The 25,224-nt window shown below is 34.4% G+C and overlaps 1 protein-coding gene and 1 long non-coding RNA gene across 3 annotated transcripts; both read right to left on the bottom strand.

Moving 5' to 3' along the window:
• Window positions 1-16,419: 16,419 nt before the first annotated feature.
• On the bottom strand, window positions 16,420-17,630 carry LOC124443990 (migration and invasion enhancer 1-like). The gene is made up of 4 exons (XM_046994554.1): window positions 17,564-17,630; window positions 17,171-17,268; window positions 17,018-17,094; window positions 16,420-16,785 (listed from the first exon to the last, which is right to left on the bottom strand). Exons 1-4 carry the CDS (start codon window positions 17,596-17,598, stop codon window positions 16,624-16,626), a joined length of 372 nt encoding a protein of 123 aa, XP_046850510.1. The 5' UTR covers window positions 17,599-17,630; the 3' UTR covers window positions 16,420-16,623.
• A 2,761-nt stretch (window positions 17,631-20,391) lies between these two features.
• On the bottom strand, window positions 20,392-22,660 carry LOC124444090. Of its 2 annotated transcripts, XR_006947830.1 has the most exons (3): window positions 22,099-22,660; window positions 21,841-21,869; window positions 20,392-20,739 (listed from the first exon to the last, which is right to left on the bottom strand). It is a non-coding gene; the product is annotated as an uncharacterized LOC124444090 (long non-coding RNA). The 2 variants fall into 2 exon arrangements; XR_006947829.1 differs by having other exon boundaries at window positions 21,841-22,660.
• Window positions 22,661-25,224: the final 2,564 nt, after the last annotated feature.

The following is a 25,224-nucleotide window of genomic DNA, read 5'->3' as shown; positions in this document are numbered from 1 at the left end:
GAAGATGGATTGTATCTCATTTACGTCAGCACAAATTGTAAAGATCCTATCAAAGTTTATTGTTATGGCTTAACAACTGATCAGCCAAAAGAATATCTTGAGCTACCTGCTGGAAGAGAACGAAACTTTGGTATTGTGTATGATCGACGTTTGCCAACATCTCCTGTCATTTCTCGATTCCAATGCGACGGAATTTTGAGCAATAATCTCTATCAAAATGGAGGGAAAACATACTTCTCGAAAATTAGATTGAATCTGAAAGATCTTAGTGTGGTCGTTGATGATTATCAATTTACTGTTATGGAAGGTATGGCAGTACCTTATGGAAGTGCTGGTGATTGTTTCTCAATGAATCCTCATGGTAACTGTCGTAAGGGTTCTTTCATGGTCGATCTTACCGACACTGGTCTAAAGGTGCATGATAAAGTAAGATGGAAGAATCAAGGTTATCCTTCCGATGTGGAAATTCATAACTTTACGATCCAAAAACAAGGAATGATTATCACTGCAAAATGTGGTGGGTGGTGTGGAAGATGCACTCCTGTCGGACCATTGATGCTGCAGCAAGTTTGTAGGATTCCTGAATGTGAGTATTTATGATATTCTCAATGCTTAGTGTGTCCAAAACGACATAAAATATATTGCCAAACATCAACTATATTTTTGAACTATTTATGATGTAATTCTTCTACCAATACAATTTTCTTTCTTTCCTAACAGCTTGTAAGACTCCAGTTGATCTTTTATTTGCACTGGATGGTTCAACGAGCGTGTCACAATCGGAGTTGAGCACTATGACGCAACTGGTTTCCAATACCGTTGAAATGATGCAAATATCATCAACACTAACTCGTGTCGGTGTTATACAGTACAGTGAATCGACAACGGTTTGGATAAGGTAACAAAACTATATTTTATATTAAAATTCCGTTTACTAAACTTGTGAATAAGACTTACTTGTCAAAGACGAAATTTTTTTTTAATTTGAAAAAACTTGTTGCAGAACTGTAAAAGCTCTGACGTATTAAAACAATAAAATTTTTACTTTCTCCCGTTTTCTTCATATACGTTCGTCAACATGCTCTCATTCACATAGATTTTTTAACGAAAAACAATATGTTATTTCAATTGTGGTTTCTTTTTCAGACTGAATGATGTATACGATATTGCTGCATTAAAATCTGCGTTAACAAGAATAAAGAGTAGTGGAGGTGCTACACACTTTGACAAACCATTATATGAAGCAATTTCAATGTTCACACCAGAAAATGGAGCACGCCAGAAATTTCCAAACGTTTTGGTTATCTTCACCGATGGAAAGACGAATCACGCGTTTGAAGACGCTGCAAATAAGTTACACAAGAGTGGAACCACTGTAATTGCCCTTGGCATCGGGAAATATGTGAAGGATGATCAACTAGAGGCTATAGCAAGCCCAGGATATTATTTGAAAGTGTCTTCGTTTGATGAACTTGCTCCACTTGCTGGGAAATTGGCTTCTTTATCCTGCAAAAGTAATGAAATATTTTGTATACGTTGGTAAATGTGTATAGACATTTTACTTAATACATGCATATCTGTTGAAAATACATTAGTATATCATAAAATTATTTTTGGTTTTGCAAATTTTAGGCAAAATATTTCTTTCATTTCCACTTATGGCACCTTTTTCTGTTTTAGATCCTTGCTCCAATTTCAAATGTGATTTTTCTGCTGACTGCGTGGTTAATGAAGACGCTCAGCCAATTTGTCAATGCCCTAAAAAATGTCCACATAAGATTGACCATGTCTGTGGTAGTGATGGTAAAACCTATGACAATACATGCGCACTACGTCAAGAAGCTTGTACAAAAAAGAAACGTTTAATCGTCATCAAACTTGGCTTATGTGGTAAGAAAATACTCAAAAATAGAACTTTTCTGGAAAATTTTTCTCTAATTATTTGCCTCCTTTAGATCTTTGTTCGCGAACTGCCTGCGTCAATTATGCAAAATGTGCATTAAAGGATGATGGTACTGCATTATGCATTTGTCCAACACTGAATAATTGTCCAAAGGTTATTCATCCGGTCTGCGGACAAGATGGAGTCACCTACATTAATGACTGCTTCAGAAAGGTGGCGAGTTGTAAACGAATGAAGCACATCCCACTATTACATCATGGAGAATGTGGTATGTGTCGTAGATAGAATTGTTGATACTTTAAATATTGTTGTTGCTAATTTATATTTATGTATTTATACATGATATGATCTACAAATGATGTGATAGCATCTACGTTGATATCGTAGCATCTTACTTCATCTGTTTACACTTTTCTCTTTTTCTCTTCTAAAGATAAATGTAAGACAAAGAAATGTCTTCTCTACAGCAAATGTCATGTGGATGTCGATGGAGATGCGAAATGCAAATGCCCGGATGAGCGTAGTTGTCCACATGTTGCTGATGCTGTTTGTGGCTCGGACGGTGAAACATATCTCAATGACTGTGTATTGAAAGCTAGATCATGTTTGAGAGGGGTTTTAGTGAAGAAAGTCAAAGATGGCGTTTGCAGTAAGTGAAACTTTTAAAATCAGACCAATTTTTCATACTCCATTTTACTTGATGTTTGATATCCATTTTGCGCTAATGAATAAATTTTGTGTTACTTTACTTTGATTTCCATCCTCTTTCAGATGTTTGTACGTTGGTGAAAAGCTGTAACCAATCTGCGACATGTATTGAGAATGACGATAAAACAGTAAAATGTGTCTGTCCTGTGAAGGAAAATTGTTCATCTTCTTCGCGAATGATTTGTGCCTCAAACAACAAGACCTACGATAGCGAGTGTTTAATGAAAATTGAAGCTTGTAAAATGAAACTATCCTTGAAAAAGATACACGATGGTCCTTGTGGTACATAACCTGCTATATTTGAAACTTCATTGACTTACTTGACCTTCATTAACGGACGTTTTTCTTTTTAGGATCTTGTAAAACAAAGATTTGTCACAGATATGCCAAATGTGAGACAAACAATGATGGTACCGCGACATGCAAATGTCCTGAGAAGACAGAATGTCCTTTGGTATCGTACCCAGTCTGTGGATCTGATGGTCAAAGTTATCCTAATGATTGTGAACTCAAGGTCGCGGCCTGTAAAACTGGACAAGAAACTACGCCACTTCATAAGGGAAAATGTGGTCAGTTGTGTGTTTCCAAAATGATTTCAAATGTTGTTTCAAATAAGTTTGTTCTGTAAAGTCAATATGTTTATTTTTTGTTTGTTTGAGGTTTATGTACCATGATTACGTGTACACATGAGCACGAAACTTGCAAAGAGATAAATAATCGTGGAGTTTGTGTTTGTCCCACACTTGATTCTTGCCCTAAAGACGTAAAGATTGTTTGTGGAGATGATGGAAAATCTTATCTTAACGAATGCATAATGAAATTAGAAGCTTGCAAAAAGAAGAAGAGGATAATTCCATTACATGACGGAGTTTGTGGTGAGTATTGGATTGCTTTTGATTGAAAAGTTTTTTTTAAAGAAATATTTCTATCATATATTTTTTGAAATGTTTTAGATGCTTGCTCAGTGTCCAAATGCCGAAATAATGGAACATGCAGCATAAACAATGATGGTTCAACCGTATGCACATGTATAGATGTAAATGACTGTCCTTCGGCTGCAGAAAAAATATGTGGTAGCAATCGTGTGACGTTCAAGAATATATGTCATTTAAAAGCGACGGCTTGCAAACGAGGAGCTTCAATTTACGTAAAAAAATATGGCTCTTGTTGTAAGTTATGCATTAGTGTATTGTATAAGCTCACTCACATTCACATTCAATTTATGGGGATTGAAAATCACCTCATAACTATTCTAAGACGATATTCACTCTTACTGATTGCTTGATTTGAATTATTTTAGTAAAAATCTTGCCATCAGTGCAAAAATACGTTTGCCATTCATTAGTGGGAACGAGATTTTTGTGTCACCCTCAGTGCACGAGTACGTGAAAACCTTTACTAAACAGTGTGTATTCCATTACAATTTAGCCCCGTGTGCATTTGCAAGTTGTGAATACAACAAGAAATGTTCAGTGAATGCGGATAGAACTGTTCGATGTAGTTGTTTAACAAGCTGTCCAAATATCAATGAGCCAGTGTGTGGTACAGATGGAAACACCTACCCAAGTCAATGTCATCTTGAGAAAAAATCTTGTGAAACAAAAACATTTTTGCAAGTTGAAAAGATAGGAAAATGCGGTAAAGTATTTCAATTTATGACCATCCTTAAAAAATGCCCCACGCATGTTTGTGTTACACCTCTAAAGGTATGGCTTTCGTTTAGTCTTTATCCTTTGAATTGAAATCGAAATTTTCTGATTAGAAAACAACTTGATGCCTGAATTTTGTAATATTTATATATTTGTAATTTTGTAATTTTGTTATATTTTTGCACTGGTTATTTCTTCTTTTAGATGCGTGCTCAATGGTAAAATGTCCAGCTGATGGTGATTGTATTGTAGAAAATGGTATTCCTAGATGTCAATGCAAAGATGCAACACAATGCTCTAATCATACCAAAGAAGTTTGTGGTACAGATGGAAAGACATACAGGAATAAATGTGTTCTTAGAGTGGTTTCTTGCAAGGGACCAAAAAGATAAAAGTTGCTAGAGAAGGATCTTGTGGTACGGTCATGCGCCCACATATTTACTTTTTATATTCACATTGTATACTGTGTTTTTTTGTTCTTTAGGATTTATTGAGAATTTGTGTTCGTTGAAGACCTGTAAATATGGTAGTTCTTGTTTCGAAGGAAAATGTATTTGTCCTAAAGAGAGTGATTGTCCACCTGATCCTCGTTCTGTGTGTGGTACCGATGGACGTACTTATAAAAATCAATGCCATCTTGACGTTACTTCATGTAAGAAACAAATGCTGATTGAAACCGTTAAAACTGGAGCCTGTGGTAAGACAGAATTGTCGTCAGTCATCAATTTACATTCATTTTATCACCATAGTGTCATTTTTTTTATTTGATGAATGTTTTTTTATTAGATACGTGTGAGAGTAGGACTTGTCCCAATAACAGTAAATGTATTGCTATGAAAGGAAAAGGCTCGATGTGCAAATGTCCTCGACTTGAAGACTGTCCACGTAAAATTCAACTGGTGTGTGCAAAGTTAGAACAAAAAACTTTCATTAATGATTGTGCACAAAAGGTTTACAGTTGTCTGACGCAAAAAACATTCAGAATTGTCGAAAATGATTATTGTTGTAAGTATTACTGTGGAAATTTCTTTTGTTCAACATCATAGGAAAACTAACTTTAACATATGTTTTTGTATTTGCTAGCGATATGTTCATTGGTTAAATGCCCTTTCAATGGTGTATGTAGTCCAGCTGCCAATGGTGGAGTGAACTGTTCTTGTATCAGAGAATGTTCCACTGTAGAAGATCCAGTTTGTGGTGACGATGGAAAATCGTATAATAATGAATGTACCATGAAAAAATGGAGTTGTGAAAACAGAAAATTAATCAAAGTTAATCATAAAGGACGTTGTGGTAAGTTTATTCCAAAGCCATCATCAGAGCGATTATACATAATATAAATCCTAAATTTACATTATCCATGATTTAATTCTATCCTAAACTTATATTATAAAATTATAATATAAATCCAGGATTTATATTACGTATAGTTGTGGTAAGTAGTTTCGTATGAGATTAAGGAGGTTTTTAATGATATTTTGGTAATTCATAGGCACAAAAACCAACTATGATTTACAATTCTCTGGCAAAGATAAAGATTTCGTTAAATTTGAAAACCTGCCTAAAATAAAAGAAGTCTCTGTTGCATTCTGGGTGAAGACAGCTGACCAAGTGAAAAAAGGAACGATCTTTTCGATCTCAGTCCCCAGAAAAAGAAATGTGTTGACTTTGACGGATACAAAGGGTCTAAAACTATATGTTAACGCCGATGATAAAAACGGAAAGCACGTGTAAGTTTTTTCTCGGAAATTTTCTCATTTTAATTCAATTCAAACCAATGAATATTTTCTTAAATTTCCAGGAAAACAAATATTGCTGTAAATGATGGCAAATGGCATCAAATCACGCTGACTTGGCGATATAATGACGGTGTATGGGGGATATATAAGGATGGACAACTTTCTGCAAATGGGACCGATTTCCAGAAGGGAGTTATTCCACGTGGTGGAACTTTGATTCTAGGACATATGCAAGAAGAGGCTGGTTACAGGTTTGACAAAGACCATGCTCTCATTGGAGAGATGACGCAGTTCAATATTTGGTCGAAGGTATTGCAACCCAATGAAATCACAGCATTTTCTGAATCATGTGGTTCAATGAGTGGTGGTGATGTTATCACATGGTGCAACATTAAAAGTATGGTGTTTGGTGACCTAAAGTTACTATCTCCTTCATTGTGTCCCAACAATAAAGATGGTAGGCTTTGAAACTACCCACGTTTATTATTTTTTTGGACTGCAGATGATGTAATTTTTGTCTTGTTCCCTCCTAGATTCCTGCTGTGGTAAATCGTGCTCTCGTTTTACGAAGTGCATATTGAGCAACAAGACAGGAGCCATGTGCGTTTGTCGAAGTTTGGATGAATGTCCAGAAGATCAAGATTTGGTCTGTGGAAGTGACAATAGAACTTATGGTAATGAATGTTTAATGAAAACCGAAGCTTGTAAACAAGGCAAAATGATAAAAGTGATTGCAAACAGGAGATGTGGTAAGTATTTTAATATTGACATAAAATTATTGCACAAAAATTTTTTAGATACTAGGAGAATGCTGAAATTTTCGTCTTTAAAACAGATAAATGCACTGAAAAAAGATGTGACAACTACGCAAAATGTGAACTGGATCAAAATGGATCAGCAAAGTGTGTTTGTCCATCCATTAAAACATGTCCAGCTGTATTTGAACCAGTTTGTGGAAGTAATGGAAAATCTTATACAAGCAAATGTCGATTGGAGGCTGACTCGTGCAGAAAGAACAAAAAAATAGTTATGGTTAAGCAAGGAATTTGTGGTGAGTTTTAAATTGTCTTGTTTACGTCATTATTCGTATACTTGACAATCTATGACAATTTTTTTTTCAACATATCAGTTGCAAAAATCCAAATAGATCACTGTATAAGTTTATAACGTGACTATTTCTTATCCTTATAGATCATTGTATGTTCACAACCTGTCCATTTTACGGCGTTTGCTCATTGGACAGACAAGGTTCTACCAAATGTGATTGTCCTGTAAAATACTCTTGTACCAAAGGAAAAGTTTGTGCATCTGATGGTTTGACGTATCAAGATGAATGTAAAATGAAGTTAGAAAGTTGTAAGAAAATGAAGGAATTAGTCATCATAAACAAAGGAGAATGTGGTACGTTAATATTAGAAAAAACATGACTTGATTTGATTGCATTCTGTCTTTGTTTTGATTCTGTTAGAGTAAGAGAAATCAACAGAATACACTTCACAGACGGAGTAAATTGATCTGATGTAATTTAGGCTTATACGTACGTTTGACTCTTTAGATGTTTGTTCTGGTGTGAATTGTGGCGTGTTAACAACCTGTATGATTGTAAAAGGAAAACCAAAATGTAACTGTCCTAAAGCTGACGAGTGTCCAAAAACAGGACCACGAGTTTGCGGAAGCAATGGTGAAGATTATGATAACGAATGCCATCTGAAGGCTGATGCTTGTCGTCAAAACAATCCGATATATGCCGTTCACAATGGATCATGTCGTAAGTTTTAAAGACATTTAGAATATATGTTGCATCTTATAAATCTTTTAATTAAAGGGTTGAATTGAATGATCAAGTCTATGTTTAGTCTACTAATACACAATTCACTTTTTTCCAGACATCTGTTCCAATAAGAAATGTAAGTTTTACTCCGTATGTGAAGTGGATTCAAGTAATCAACTTCATTGTGTCTGTCCAAAGGAGAAATGTATCAAGTCTGCTAAACCTGTTTGCGGAGATGATGGAGTAACATACGACAACTTATGTGAACTTCGAACAGAATCTTGCTTAAAGAGGAAAGCAATACGAGTTAAAAATGAAGGCGTTTGTGGTAAGATCCTTAGGCATCCATCGATATCATATCATGTTGTACGAACACAGTGAGCTGCTTAATCCTAAACAAATGTTTCGAAAAAAACAATCCTTAACTCTATTTCACCTCCTTTGAATTTTGCTTGTTTAGGTGTAATTGAGAACTCTTGCACTTTAAAAACATGTGAACATTACGCTGTTTGCAAGAAAGGAAAATGCTTCTGTCCACTGAAAGATGATTGTCCTCCATATCTTGAGCGAGTGTGTGCAAGTAATGGTAGAATTTATCGAAATGACTGTCAAATGAAAGCAGAATCTTGCAAAATTAAAAAGACACTGTTACCTGTTCCTATGGAGAAATGCGGTACGTCTTTAATAAATATTTCTTTCGATATAAAATTGAAGCTTTTATAATGCTGGAGAATTGAGCTACAGTAGCTTCATTTAAGAAATGCCCACAATTACTATAAATCTTAACATTTTATTGTATTGTATTTTCAGCTCTCTGTCTATTTGTAAGATGTCCAATCAATGCTAAATGTCTATTAAACGACACGGGAGAATCGATGTGTAAATGTCCAGATTTAGGGTCCTGTCCTAACGCGTACAAACGGGTGTGTGGAGCAAATGGCAAGACTTACAAGAATATGTGTCATATGCAGATTGAAGAATGCTTAACAAACACACTTATTGGAACCGTAAAACCTGGATCATGTGGTAAGAACGTCGTGTATGATAATGTAGATGTTAATGTATCTCCTATATGTGCATTTTTCAGCAAGCAATTTCACTCAGTATTCTTTACTAAATTCTAAACTAACATTGTTTGTCCTATTTTCTATGCTATCTTTGCCACATTTGAACAAACAGAAAAAGGTGTGTATTATTTTAAAACTACTATATAAAAATCACTATTATGATTATTTTTCTTCTCACTAATATCAATTTTTTCAGTCGTAAAGTACTTCCAAGGAACATCATTTATGCAGTTTAAAACACCATTAAGAATGATTGGTGTTTATACAAATGTGGAATTCAGCATTCGACCTCTTCAAGAAAATGGCGTCCTGCTTTTTGTTAGCGATGATAAGTACTCGGATTTTATAGCGCTTGTGTTAAAAAATGGAAATCTTGAGCTTCGGTGAGTGTTTCTCTTCAAGACTTTGATCTTGTTTTTGTTGTACTAATGAGTTGTTACGTAATGGTTGTCGTAATTTTTTAGAATGAATCTTGGTGAGGGTTTGACAATAAAAAAGAGTGCCAAGCAGTTGGAGATAAACAAATGGTATCACATTATGTTAACAAGAAAAGGAAGATTGGCTAATATTACAATCAACAAGAAAGACGTAACTATGCTTATGTCTACAAACAACTTTACCATACTTAATGTCGGTAAAAAGTTATACTTTGGCGGAATAGAAAAATCGTCGTCCAGGTATATTGCTTTTATTACCTAGTCAGAAATTCTCCTTTTGTTGAAATTCATTTTTCTAGAAACGGGAAGTCAAGTTCTTTAATATCTTTATATTTGATTATTAGAACTAAAAATCAACTTGGAGGTACAACGGCCGGGTTTGTTGGTTGTTTGGAAGGTCTTAAAATTAGTTTTATGGACTATGATCTCATTTATCCTGGCGCTCATATCATTAAGCAGAGAAATATAGCAAAATGTCCCAGTGATCCCTGCCAAGCAAAACCTTGTGAGAACTTAGCCAAGTGTAAATATGATCCGAAGATGCATGACTCGTACACCTGCATCTGCCCGAAAGGTTTTGTGGGTAGAAGATGTCAGGCCAAAGGTATTACGTCAAAGCTATGTTTGGAAAATTTTCCTTTAATGATATTCAAACAAGATTTTTCTGGTTTTGATTTTTTGTTGTGAGTCGCTTAAACTGTGTTTTACACTTTAATCTCTATGTTTAAAAATATATAAAAATATATTGTGGTTGAGAAAGTTATGGTTATGAACAGTTTCGTTTTTCTTTCACGATGAAAACATTATAAATCATAAAAAAATTGTAAACCAAGAGATATAAACTATCAAAAACATTTGTTGTCAAGCAAGATACAAACTATCAGAGGCATGAATACTGTCACATGAATCATTTTGTAATTGTAAATACTTTAACTGTATGTTTATCTATCCTGTACTCTTTCGTATATCATAGGAAAACCAGTCTATTTCCCTGGAAATGGATCTTATGCAGTTTTAGAATCATTTCACAACAAGGAAAAGTTTGTTCTCTCAATGGAAGTTCGAATTTTGAAAAAAGATGGCACCATTTTGTTCGGAAAGTCTGACAAATCAACAGATTTTGTCAGTGTTGGTGTAAAGAATGGTTTTGTTGAAGTCAGGTAATTGGATTTAACCATCATTAATAATGTTAAGATGCCGTGTTTTCGCTTGTCAATTGCCTAAATTGATTATTGAATTGTTTCTTTAGCATCAACGCTGGCCAGGGAAAAATTACTGTGAAAACTAAACAGCAAATTTCTCTCTTTGACTGGCACAAAATCAGAATTAATCGTGACAAGAAAGTTTTAGAATTGACTGTTGATGAGCAAGAACAAGTGCAAGGATCGTTGCCCAAAACATTTATTGTCATCGATCTTGAAAGTTCCCTCGTCATCGGTGAACCAAAAGAACCAGTGAAACGGTAGGTTTTGCAAGATTTTTAAAAAACACGTCATTTGCAACAATGAAAAGTTCACGATTGAAAACACAGTTGAAAAACTTTTTTGCCTTTAGAATAATATCACGAGAACGCAGTGGTCTAAAACATGCTTACTTTTCTGGCTGTATCAATAATCTTATAATTGATGATCACACTATCAACTTTGCAAGAAAAGATGGCGATACTTTGGAACAAAGAGCCCTAGTGCCTTGTCCTATGTGTCTTGGAAAAATTTGCGGTAATCATGGAGTTTGTGTTCCTCATGATGATGACAGAAGATTTACGTGTAAATGCGATGACAAATATACCGGAACGTTTTGTGAAAGAAAAGGTTTTACACAGTTTATGTCATACGAAAACTTTGTTTCTGACCACAGAGTTTCTATGTCAATAATTCATAATTTCTCTTCCAGAGCGCATTGTCTACTTCAAAGAAAAGGGTTCAATGATGGTTTTAACAGTGCAAAATGAATACGTAGATTTTGACTTGTCATTTTCAATCAGACCTCAAGTTAAAACAGCCCCACTTTTTGTCACTTTTAAGAAGAAAGATTTTATTGCTATTTCCATGCGAGATGGCTCAGTAGAGGCGAGGTATATTGCCAAGTTATTTTATATGATTACATAAATAACACATAACAATGCTTATATGCCGCGTTTTTCTATTCACTTAGATTGGATTCTGGCAGCGGTACGAGTTCGGTTGTTAGTCGACAGGCTCTAGTGTTGCATAAATGGCACAAAATCAGATTGTACCGAAACTCTGTGGAAATGCGTTTGTTTATTGATGATCAGAGTTTTGTGAATGCGAAAAATGTGGGAAGGTTTACGAAGATCAATCTTGATGAAAAAATGTACGTTGGAACAGTTTATGGAGAAAGTCAAACATCACCCGAAAGGTGAGTTGATGAATAACAAATATTTTAGGATAACATCAAGAAGTATTAAGTGATTTTTCTTTTTTCTCTCTTAGAGTATATGGGCGCGAGTTTACGAAACTTGATAATAACTTCCAGTTCATTGGCTGCATTGGGAATGTAACGTTGAACGGCAAGACCCTGGAACTTAGCTATCCTAGCAAAGACGTGACGAAAGAAAGACTGGTATCTACATGCACCTCGTGTGATCCATCACCTTGTAAAAACAACGGCTCATGCGTTGAGCAACCTTATTTAACCTATTCATGCCGCTGTCCAGGTAGTTTTACTGGCACCGCTTGTGAAATTCCCGGTAAGTTTTGTCACATCATAATTATAAAGTACCGGACGGGTTTTTCTTTCAATTTAAGTGCAATAAGATTTTCATTGACTACAACCTACTTTTGTAGGTTGCGAAACGGGTGCTTTGGATCTAGCATTCGTATTGGATGATTCAAACAGCATTGACGATATTGAATTCAACGACGTCATTAAATTTGTAACATATGTGATCGACGCCTTCCCAGGGATCTCGGAGCGAGAGACTCGAGTAGGTGTTGTCATGTTTAGTACAGATGCAGAAATTGCGATCGCATTTGACCGTTATTACCAGCGTGAACAGCTCATATCTGCGGTGCAAAACTTGGAGAGAAAACGAGGAAAAACATTCATTGAAAAAGGTTTGGAGAAGGCAAATGAACTATTCACTATAGCACGTGGAAGCCGCCCTGAGTCTGAGAAGGTGCTTGTTCTAATGACTGACGGAAAGAGTAGAGGAGACGTCGTTCCATCAGCGCAACAGTTACATTCTAAAGGTGTACGAGTTATGGTAGTTGGTGTGGGCAGCGTATACCCAAAACAATTAGAGCAAATAGCGAAAGAAAAGAAAAATTTGTTCATCGTATCGGATTTCAAAAGACTAGAACCAGTGATAAGTGAACTTATACCAGCTTCGTGTTCACGATCAAGAAGGTAGTATTGAAGTTTGGTTGACTAAATTTTTTTTGTCCTTGTACTTATCATCAACATTCATTTTTTTAGACCTCGAAGATCCACCAAAAAATGGACTTTTTTACATTAAAAAAGTTTGAGAATTAACTCGCATTGCAAACTAATGTCAGTATAAAATCCTTGATATTATGTTATAGGAAATCCATAAAATTACAGTAAGATAAACATAACTGCGAATTGTTTTTTTGTGTGGTTCTCTCGAATTGTGTTATTTTACATTTATATTTGTGATGGTGTATATCATTGACAAAGGTCGTATAGTTGTGTCTTGGAATTTATGTGTTAGATTGTCCACCTTTATGTCTACCTTTATGTCTACCTTTATGTCTACCTTTATATCTACGTTTATGTCTACCTTTATGTCCACCTTTATGTCTACCTTTATGTCTACCTTTATGTCTACCTTTATGTCTACCTTTATGTCTACCTTTATGTCTACGTTTATGTCTACCTTTATGTCTACCTTTATGTCTACCTTTATGTCTACCTTTATATCTACGTTTATGTCTACCTTTATGTCCACCTTTATGTCTACCTTTATGTCTACCTTTATGTCTACCTTTATGTCTCCCTTTATGTTTACATTTATGTCACCTTTATGTCTACCTTTATGTCTACCTTCATGTTCACTTTATGTCTACCTTTATGTTTACCTTTATGTCACCTTTATGTCTACTTTTATGTCTACCTTTATATCTACCTTTATGTCTACCTTTATGTCCACCTTTATGTCTACCTTTATGTCTACTTTTATATATACCTTTATGTCTATCTTTATGTCCACCTTTATGTCACCTTTATGTCACCTTTATGTCTTCCTTTATGCTTACCTTTATGTCACCTTTATGTCTACCTTAATGTCACCTTTATGACTACCTTTATGTCTACCTTAATGTCTACCTTTATGACTACCTTTATGTCTACCTTAATGTCTACCTTTATGACTACCTTTATGTCTACATTTATGTCTACCTTTATTTCTACCTTGTGTCTACCTTTATGTCTACCTTTATGTCTACCTTTATGTCTTATATTTAATGGTGAGCATAGTTCTTTTGTTTGGCATGACTATACTTATTGTTTTAGATTTTGATAGGTATCCGTTTAGTTGTTTAAGTAGGAACAATGAATGTTTAACAATCATTTCGAACAAATACATAACGACGTGCATAACACCTTGCACAAAGTTATTATTCACTTCAAGTTTTTGGCTTTTATGAACAACAAGGCGTCGTGGTAAAACTTGGCGATAGAACAAATGCAAACAAGATAACTCAAAAGCAACAAGTATGTTATCGATTCAAAAACTTTCTGGTTGTGGAAAGAAAATTTAGTGTCTTAAGTCGAGCAAACTGAAGTTAACGACAAGAATAGTTAATTTTAGGAAAAAAACAGTAGAAAATAGTGATCAAATGCTAATGAAGAGCCATGCAGGAAATGGTAGAGGAATGATGAATCACAGAACACAAGAAGATAGGAAGATTGGTTAGTGTTTTCAACCCTACTTGGTAATAGTCGATAATTTGGGCATGATCCTATAAACAGCAAGAGACCTTTACTGATGTTTGTGAAAAAAAAACAGTTGATAAGATACCACAAGAAGAGGAGAAACCAAATCACGTGAGTTTGGAAGGGATCGTTAACGAAAACTGCACTGTTAACGTTGAAAGCTATCAGTGCAGAATTAAGGCTGCGTTTACACTATACCGGATTCCTCATCTCGACATATTCATTTGCTTTAAAGGGATAACTGTTCGGAGTAAAAGCTTATCAAGTTGATAGATTTAGTCTGGTTGTATTTTTGACGTTGAACAATTGCACTGCCTTTTAATATAAAGATTATTCAACCTGCTACGATAGCAAAACGGTATAGTGCAATGGGGCCTAAGTTAGAAAATGCGTCTTTTTAATGGACACATATACCACATCATATCTAAGCATTTGAAAGCCACGATGTTTAGATAGATAGTATCACATAAAGACATTGATTGCAGCTGCTAAAAGAAATCTCAATTGGAAAACCCTATTAAACATGTATACTTGCTGCAATATCATGCATGAAAATAAATCCAATGGCTAGAAACTATTAATGTAATGTTGTTGTGCGAATGACAAAACTGACAATAAAATATTATTTCTTTACAACTAAATGCTTTGTGATTTACCTCTTAGATTCTTGAAAAAGGTATATGGTTTATTAGTTTGTTTCATTGATTGTTTACTTAACAGAATATATATTTTTTTATTACTTTAATCACGTGTTCCACTATAAATAGACTAAATTTACGAGGATTCTTCAACGCACTCAGTAGTCGAGTGCAAGTGGTCAGGTTTCTCAGGTTGAGGTGTGAGGTTCGAATCCTTCAAGGGTAGTATGGTGTTGTGCATTGAACTTGTGATGAACACTAGTCAAACTGGTCAGGATACCGGAGTCAGCGAGGGTAGGGAGTATGCGAGGATAAGGAGGATAATACTGCACATAAAGTGTGCAAATGAGTTTACTCTTTCTAAGTTTTTAGAGAATGGAATGCGACACTTAGTATATTTTCAGAAAAAAATTCCCTCTGTAAATAAAAGATAGTGGATCCATGCACAAAATTTTGCCCTAAAAAAACTAACTCTTTTGATTAAATTTTTCTATGACTCCTTACAAACGTAAGGAGTCATATTTTTAATAGTCAAGAACCTCAGGCAAACAGACCGCCCTTAAACTCTCTCCTAACCTCAACCTTGCACTCAACCCTTCAACTCATACCGACAGCAACCGCGGAACGAACCAAGAACCTCGTGCATTGGAGGTCAGTCAAAGCCTGTTGAGCCAGAAGCTCAACAACGAATACTATTCATTTTTTGGAAGATTTCACCATTTTCTTCAACCTTGAAGTGAAAGAAAGGGAGTTGGGCTTGAACCTGTGAAGATTCGACTGTCACTACTTTACTAGTAGTTATATGCAAACATTCAAACTCGAAATAAAACGAAACTGTCTTGAACTGGGGATGGAACGATTGACAACCTTGCGTCTGTGCCACTCAGCCAGACGAGTGAGATGGAAGTGAGCGAGACTACATATCAAGTGTTTGTAAGAGAAAAGCATTTATTGCTTTTAGTTTCTTTGGGGTTTTAGTTAAAATAATAACGAATACTACTTATTTCTTGGCAGATTTCCCCGTTTTCCCTATCTTGAAAATAAAGAGTTTATCGTTTTTTATTACTTAATGCTTCTACCATATGATCTAAATTCCTTGATAAAAAATTACAAACCTAGAAATATTGTCGTCTATTCAAAATGTTTACTAAGACTTTAATTTGAAATGTGTTTGGCAATAGTCTTCGACAACAAGACAACTAAGAGTCAAAAACTTGCTCTGATTTTCATATCAAATCATTCCATTCTAAACAATTTATGCTTCTAACTACAAAGAAGATGAATAAAGTAAGCGCAATGTCAAGAATTGCCATGTGGTGAACCATCTTCTAGTTCATAGTGACATGCACTTGTTAACAACAAGCCTTAACGTAGTTACAAGTGCCAAGACTTGTAGTCTACATCACTTGGATGCGTCTGTGACTAAGGGAACAAGAAACGCTTGCTTTATTTGATAGGTTGAATAAATTTTATAACAGCGAAAATGTTACCCGAGGAAGAATTTAAACCTTAGAAAGTAATTTTTACTCTTATCAGCAATGTATTGTTGCGTGCAGCTTTTAACAGAATGAATGTATTATTTCGCAGTGATATGAGACGGTAGATTTCTATATTTTGATTCATATTTAACTAACAAGTGTAGGATAAAATGTAATATGTCTGAATCAAATGTATATAAACTGATATAGCTAAGTATTAAAAATTGATTTAAATTTAAAGTTAGAAACATCACAGAGAATCATTTAGATAAAATCTTGTATATAGAGATCAAGGTAAGGTGACAAGCTGCTACATTTAATAACATTTTACACACTGGCATGGACAATCTGTTTTTTTTAAACTAAAACTTATGCCACACACGCAATTTTCATTACCACGTGGACATTTCTTTGGCGTTGTTTTTGTCACAATAACAGCTGGTTTGCCATTCGCGTACTTTTCAATCACCATGGCAATCTAGGAAGAAGCAGAAAAAATGATGAAGGTAACAAATGAGAGAACGATGGTAGAAAATAGATCAACTACCAATAAGAGAAAGATAGTTGAGGATAGATCAACTACCAATAAGAGAAAGATAGTTGAGGATAGATCAACTACCAAAGAGAAAACTATAGTTGAGGATAGATCAACTACCAACGAGAGAACGATAGTTGAGGATAGATCGGCTATGGCAGTCAATAAAACCTACGTCATTTAAGACAGGATATCCCTTGCTGTCCAACTTCGAGAATATCTTTTGGCCATCCACAAACACTTCAAAAGCTCCTAAACATCAAAAACTTTTAAAATTTCTCCTCGTTGTCGACTGAAAATGAAATCTCTTGAAAAAATGTAAACGGACCATCGCTACCAGTCTTTCCTGTACACTCGGCCGAAGGGGTTCTGCGTCGAACCCAACTAGACAGCTCAGCAAAGAGAGTTTTATAAGCTTTCTCACCGCTAGAATAATGAAATTAGTGTTAAGAGTACTAAGAAAATTAGAAATATTAATATTACATCGTGAAAAATCGATAGATAACGATTGCCATTGTATTTTTTATTTCACGATCTGCAACATTACAAAATATTGCAGGTACACCAAACGCACCAAGAAAATGTCTTAAATTTATGATTAGATCAAAATAATGCGTTCCATAACGCTCTTTATGCAAATCAACGTAATGTGCGTGATTGCTGAAAACAAATGAGCAAGAACCACCAAAGGAGATACTTCATCTAACGTTTATCAACATACCTCATTTCTACAACAACGTTCACAGGCTTTGGCATTTTTATTTGCACGGCACGCGTTCGTATTGTTTTCTATCGTAGATTTGATGAAGACAACAAAGCAATTTTAAGCTTTATGGGTTTTCAGTCTTCCGGAAAAAAAGGAACTACGTAGGCATGAAAAGGGCGTGTTTCTCTATCATCGACACATTATGTAAGTGGAAAAATATTTAAAATAAAATGTAGCCTGAAAAAATAACACGTTGATGATCAACGTGTTATTTTTTTCAATGATGTTTAAAGCTATGAATTATTTGTGTAAATGTTTATTTTACCTTGTGTTCTAGAGCACACTAGTACAATAGTACTGCCTTTTCCTTGTTTATATCAGCTCAGAGTTCTTAAGAATGTTTCAAGAGCACTCTATATTTGGAGAAATTGTTTAGATTGTTGTAATCACGTAAACATTTGTTCATTCAAAATGAAAAATATGAGCATAGACTAAGACTTCTATTTGACAAAACTCAAGAAAACTACACAATGGTTACAAGGAATTTTTAGATTAATTAATCCGCTTGGCTAGCTCAATAAAATAACAAACTTCTAGGGCAAATAAATACTATAAATGCAAGCTCTATTGAGAATTGAGTATTACTAATGTCCTTTTATAAGTCGATTTACCATCAATCATCTCAAATTTCATGTTTTGATAGGAAATATGTTAATTGTCAATGCCATATATATTTTATACCAAAAATAGTCAGCTTCGGAAATAATGTTTTAATCCTTGTTGTATGTCCAGTGTATTCATCTCGTGAAAAAGGGCACGCAGAATCTCTGGATTAACAATATCCGTAATACAATTACTCCTTCTACGATAGTTTTTAATGTTGGTCTTTAAGATATATTTAAGTATTTTGACTAGACACAACGAAAATTAATGCGTTAATGGCTAATGGTCGTTGTGACTTGCTTGTACATGTAGTGAGTGGTATTTGGTTAGTCATTCATTGCATGAATTCTGAAATTAAAAATGTCTTTTTCACTTGGATTGCAAGGGGCTATGAACATTTGCATATGGATTCGTGCAAGTTATTTCATGTTTGGACAAGAAAATCGTTAATGGTCACGCGATCACCTTGAGAACAATAAAGTAGAATAAAAATTCAACGGTTAAAATCGAACTCAACGTAAAAAATGAATAAAATGTACACAGAACCAAGGCATTTACAAATAGAAACGATCGAAATTTTTGAAAAACAGCATATTGTTGTCAGTGGTTATAAAGATATGGTAGAACAACTTGAGAGACGTCTGTCAAATCTTCCTTGTGTCTTTCTTGCAGCTCAAGGAAAGTACTCTATGGCGTTAACGATAACCCTTAAATTTAATCAACGATTGTACTCCGGTCCTAACGCTCTTCAACTCTTGAAGATGGATATTGTTCACGCTTTAGAAAACTACGGCTTTCAGATGACAAGCATTTGTTATGATCCCCAACGTCAAATGGAAAGATTTATCATGACGAAACCAGCAGTGCCAGCAAGATAAAAGAGCTGATCGAAACTAGACCAAAACTTTAAGTCAATAATTTTCCTTTTCTTTTGATGTACTTCAATAGAAATGATAATGATCATTTTTGTCAAAGATAATATAGTTAATATGTGATCAATCAAGATTTTCTTGTAAATTATTTTGTATGTTTTACTAATAAATCTGATGTGAACATTATTAAAACCAATTTACATTCCGAGAAATTCAACTGATTCAAGAAAATTTTGTTCACTTATCATAGGGGGGGGGGAGGGGTGTTAGTATATGTTTTTGCTGATGAAATTGTGAATAGCAGTGCTCGAGTTCTAAGTCTGTAACAATATTGACACCCTGCATTTTGTTTAAAATAAAGGCCATTAAAAAGTTACAATAAAAGAATGTTAAACTAAGGTACAGTTTTCACCTTTGTTCATTTCACTGGTATATACCAGTTATCATATAGCTTTTTACTTTCCTGGATTCCGACTGGTCGATATTCGTTCCTGTGCGTATGTGATAAAATTATCATGACCTTCTTCCTAGAGCAGGAGCTAAAGGGGTTATAGAAGGGTGGCTAAGACCACTCAACCCCCAAATAATTAACGCTGCAAGACAAATTACAAAACGAAATACGTTCCGAAAGTTATCCATCATACATGCCGAAAATACAGTGAACTTTTAGTAAAAAGTTTTACCTGGACAACTCTGTTCTTTTTACACTCACCATTCGGATTGTTTCCATTCAATATCACTCATATTTCGTGTGGAAATTTTGCATTATAAGTGAGTAAAAGATTACCATGTAAACGAAGGATAAACTTTGTCAATTTGATGAAGTTAAATAGATATCAAACCAATATTATGAATGTTATTTTCATGAATAAGTCCAGTCGCGTATCTGCATGGCATCTCGTATTCTTAAAAAAGGGGCAAGTTTCTGCCTTGGTTTTAAAATTCGTAGAAAAGAGTCGATTAGAATTTTACCAGCGGAGGGTTAGAAAGGTACAAACTGGTACTTGTTGTATGACAATGAGTATATCGCATGATTACAAAGGGTACAAGAAGAAATAAGCAAATTTCCCGCCGAAACCAAATCTCGTAATCTTATTGGGTGATTTTCACCAATGGAAGGCTGAATTAACCAAGTGTCAATCACTCATTTCTAGTTGCATTTCCGGAGAAGAACCCAACTCCTTCATTTATTACATATCTTCAAGAAGAGCTTATGTCTAAAATTTCGACGAAAATTCCGAAGATATATCGCAGAGAGATGAAGAATTTGTGAATCTATCTTCAATTGAATAAAAGGTAACGACTTTCTTGTGGTCTAGAAAACTTTTTTGTTTTGTCTCATTGTATTTTCAATGTGAAAAGCATCCAAGGGACTTTGGCTTGTTGTTTGTTTCGCCATACCTTGGCGAAAGATGAAAGTTTGTCGTATTATTTCCCCGTTTTCTATATTTCTAGCAAACGTTTTTACAATGTTGCTTTGTTTCGTCCTTTCTTGAATGCTTTGGAAGGTTTGGAAGCAAGAAATAGCTCATATTTTTCCGTTTTCAGCACGAAGTTGTGACCACTCCGTTGAGCTTGCGCGACAAGATATCGCAAACGGTTGTCCCATTTTAACGCCAACAAACAAGAAACTGGACGGAAAATGAAGAACATCAACTGAAAATATACAAAGGTAGGACGTGAATAAAGTTTCTCTTTGTTTATTTGAAGTTCAAAGCGAGTTTTTGTGCTAAAACTACGAAATTTTGCTTGGTCCGTTTATATTGTATTGAAGAAGAAGCACTTTTGGCGCCAATTTCTCACCGCGCTTAATTATTAGAGACTGGGGACCAAATTTTCTATAATACATGCAAAAAAATATACTTAGAAATCGGAGATCATTGCATGGAAAAGATTTCAAAAAAGACCAGATAATGAAAACTATGAAGAAAGAAATTTAATTTTCAATGCATTATGATATGTTTCTGTTCTGTTATCCCAGAATTGCATTATTTATGTAAAAGTTTTCGTTACCATGACTATTCATTTTGAATTAGGAATTTGCAGTGGAATTATCATTTAGGACAAAGCATGGTTAATCAATATTTTATTGTTTGAAGCTGCGGACGCTTACTATAACTATTTGCTAACTCTAACAGTACTTGTAGTAGTAGAGAACTTAGAGTTCTTTAATAACTGGTTACTGGAAGCTCTATCGCAATAACGGCTTTATTTGTCGACTTAAAAATGGCGAAAAAGACCTATAGTTCCCCAATGTTCCCTGAGATTTACCAAAATTGACCGTTTTCGGAAAATATTGTAATGTCATACCCCCCCCTGAAATAAGTTCGGAAGAAATGTGTTATTTATTTCGCATTTGGCTTCTTCGGCAACAATTCGATGATAAAAATCAAGGTAATAACCGAAAATTCAAAATGGTTAGTCAAATTGTGGTTGCCAGTGTGTTGGTTCCCACGAGGGAAGCCTATCGACGAAAGAACTGTTTGTTGGCCTCGTATGAATGCAGTTGTGCAACCACTGTCACAGAATCAGTGTGCAACGTTTTATTACTAGCTCAAACTTTTTTGCTTGATTAAAGTCTAAAAAGAAAATGTACATCATAGTATGTTTCAATATTCATGAAAGAAATGTTATTTCATTCATTGTCATTCATTCTCATTATGTTTTTGCTTTTTCCCTTCTCACCACAATTATGGCATCTTCTTGAATCAAAAAAGGAGTTTTAGATATTATAAAATGTATTTGTACATGCTTCACCTTTTAAGGCATGTATTGATTCTTTGTTTCTTTTGACATAAAAATAAAAAGTTGGAAAATTTTTACTTATATGTATAACTTATGATGAATGAATTGCAGCCCTTGAGGCTCAGGATGATGGGTATATGTTATACATAAAATATAACAATATTGTTTACAAATCACTAGAAAACTAAAACAACATCAAACAGTAGCATGATTTTAGCACAATTTATATATATGATATAGCCAAAATGCAAAATAATCATTGAAGCTTACATATAACAAAAGCATTCATAATTCAAAGGTGAACACCCACTAGCATTTTTCATACTTCTACCATTCTTCTTCTCTTTTCTGTCCTTTCTGTGAAGTGTGTACAGTGTAAATGTGTGCAATTAAAATTTATGCTTTTTTCAGCCTAATACTATAAATTATACATATATTTAACACCAGTGGCAATAGAATGTTTCGGCTCTGAGTACTCCAACATATGGTCTTTTTCATACAGAGATGACAAAGTACATGTGCATAGGTTATAGTAAGACATTAAAACCAAATAGGTTAAATATATGTTGTGTTGTAAAAGATTACCATGTAAACGAAGGATAAACTTTGTCATTTTGATGAAGCTAAATAGATATCAAACCAATATTATGAATCTTATTTTCATGAATAAGTCCAGTCGCGTATCTGCATGGCATCTCGTATTCTTAATAACGGGGCAAGTTTCTGCCTTGGTTTTAAAATTCGTAAAAAAGAGTCAATTAGAATTTTACCAGCGGAGGGTTAGAAAGGTACAAACTGGTACTTGTTGTATGACAATGAGTATATCGCATGATTACAAAGGGTACAAGAAGAAATAAAGCAAATTTCCCGCCGAAACCAAATCTCGTAATCTTATTGGGTGATTTTCACCAATGGAAGGTTGAATTAACCAAGTGTCAATCACTCATTTCTAGTTGCATTTCCGGAGAAGAACCCAACTCCTTCATTTATTACATATCTTCAAGAAGAGCTTATGTCTAAAATTTCGACGAAAATTCCGAAGATATATCGCAGAAAGATGAAGAATTTGTGAATCTATCTTCAATTGAATAAAAGGTAACGACTTTCTTGTGGTCTAGAAAACTTTTTTGTTTTGTTTCATTGTATTTTCAAGGTTAAAAGCACTCAAGGGACTTTGGCTTGTTGTTTGTTTCGCCATACCTTGGCGATAGATGATAGTTTGTCGTATTATTCCCCCGTTTTCTATATTTTTAGCAAACTTTTTTACAATGTTGCTTTGTTTCTTCCTTTCATGAATGCTTTGGAAGGTTTGGAAGCAAGAAATAGCTCATATTTTTCCGTTTTTAGCAAGAAGTTGTGACCACTTCCATTTAGCTTGCGCGACAAGCTAACTCGAGCGGTTGTCCCATTTCAACGCCAAAAACCTAACAAACTCGACGGAAACAAAGAATGTCGACTGACTATACTTAAAGGTAGGATGTGAATAATTTTTTTTCCGTTTATTTGAAGTTAAAACCGAGTTTTTCTACTGAAAATACGAAAGTTTCTTTGGCAATATATATCATGTTGTTGAGGAAGAACAAATTTTGGCGCCAATTTTTCACAGCGAACAATTATATAGAGACTGGGCACAAGTTTTGCCTAATTTAAAATTCAAGTGAAAACAATTCGACAGAAAAGACCAGAGATTCGAAATCTTCATGAAAGAAAGTATGTTTGCGCTTTCATATTTTTGTTCAGTTATCTCAAACCGAGTTAAAACAATAAATTTATATGGTGTATAGAAGTTTTCGCTACCATAAGACAAAATGGCCGATCAACTTTTCTTTATTTGAAGTCATGGAGGCCAACAGTACAGTATTGAACTATTTTCGTTGTTGAGAAAGGATGGCAGTACCATAGTCTTGCAGTTTTGTGATTTTCTTCGTTATTTTTGATGAATATTTAATTGACTTAATTTCATAGGAACAAAGAGACAATCAAGCTTATTCACTGATTTACTTGTGCACATATTTTTTCATGACATAAAATTTTTCGACGTTTTTCAGTTCAAACTCCTCCCATACAAGCTAACACTTAGTAAGCCTTTCTTTCAGAACAAGATACAATGAATAAATTCTTTATTACATTAAAATATTAACTGAAAGGCAATTTGTGAGAACGTCAAGACTAATTGACCTAAAAGTGAGACGTCAAGAATGATTTTATGACGCTATTCAATTCAGCCTGCAAAATGTAAATAGCTTGTATGCTTAGCTAATAAAATGTTTCTCTTCTCCTAAGTTTTCTTTTAGTTGTAAGCCCAATGAAAGTTTTATATAATGAATGGATGACAACTACTTTGCTCCATTCATTAATATAATATATTACTGAACGCATAGGCATAACAATTATGTTAATGTTTAGCCTAATAAACTTGGTACAAGCTTGGAGTACATACTATATGAAATGACTACTTACGCTTGATAAAAAATAATTGTTTAGCGCAATAAACCTGGTATAAGCATGCATAAAGTACATTCATTGAGACGAAAGTAACCAACATGAACTGAAAAACGTCTGTCAAAAAACACTTTGGTTAACTATTCAATAACTTCTGTTGTATTGTGCACAAGTAAATCACTGTCAATAGCTGAAGATGAACAACTGATGTCGAGATAGATGAAAAGTACAGAAATGATATGTATAGTTGTCATCAAATGGTGTTTGTGTCGCATCACATACAAACTTTGTCATCGTTAAATCGGAGTAAAAGAGAATTGGAGTAAACTACTATCTATGAAAACAATTATCGTACATGTCATGTATCAGCTGGAATATGGGCTTGGTGTAATCCTTTGTAAATATCATACTCGTTTGAACACTTTCTAAATCAATATTTGTGTCAAACTGCATGCTGGGAAGATATAACTCGCCGTACATTCAACAATACGTGCTAATTGAGATTAATCAACTGTGGTTTAAAATATAAGAACAGAGAACGAATATTCAAAATTTTCAAAAACGTTGGACACGTTTTTGAAAATTTTGAATATTCGTTCTCTGTTCTAAATTGTCGCACACAGAAATTTACACTTTATCGACCGTGGCATCTGCGTCATTGCTGTACGTTACTCAACTAGCTCTTATCAGCCTTGATCTTACAGGTATGTGCTGAAATTTTAGGCACGTTGTTCATAAAATAATGTACCTGCTTGAAAAACATACAACTTCCAGAGACCTTTTAGAAATAAAAATGCTAAAATTCTCTTATACTTATTTTAATGTTTTCACATACATTATCATTGGTATAAAAAATGATTTCGCAAAAAAAAACTTCACCAACGCAGGTTTTCATTTTCTAAAACATTTTTTTATGTGTAAAGAAATGAAGCATCAGATCAATGAAATAGATTA

Source organism: Xenia sp. Carnegie-2017, unplaced genomic scaffold, assembly GCF_021976095.1.
Source record: "Xenia sp. Carnegie-2017 unplaced genomic scaffold, XeniaSp_v1 HiC_scaffold_21, whole genome shotgun sequence".
Taxonomy (NCBI): domain Eukaryota; kingdom Metazoa; phylum Cnidaria; class Anthozoa; order Malacalcyonacea; family Xeniidae; genus Xenia; species Xenia sp. Carnegie-2017.
Note: the sequence above shows the minus strand (reverse complement) of the source record. Positions and strands in the feature narration are given on the sequence as shown.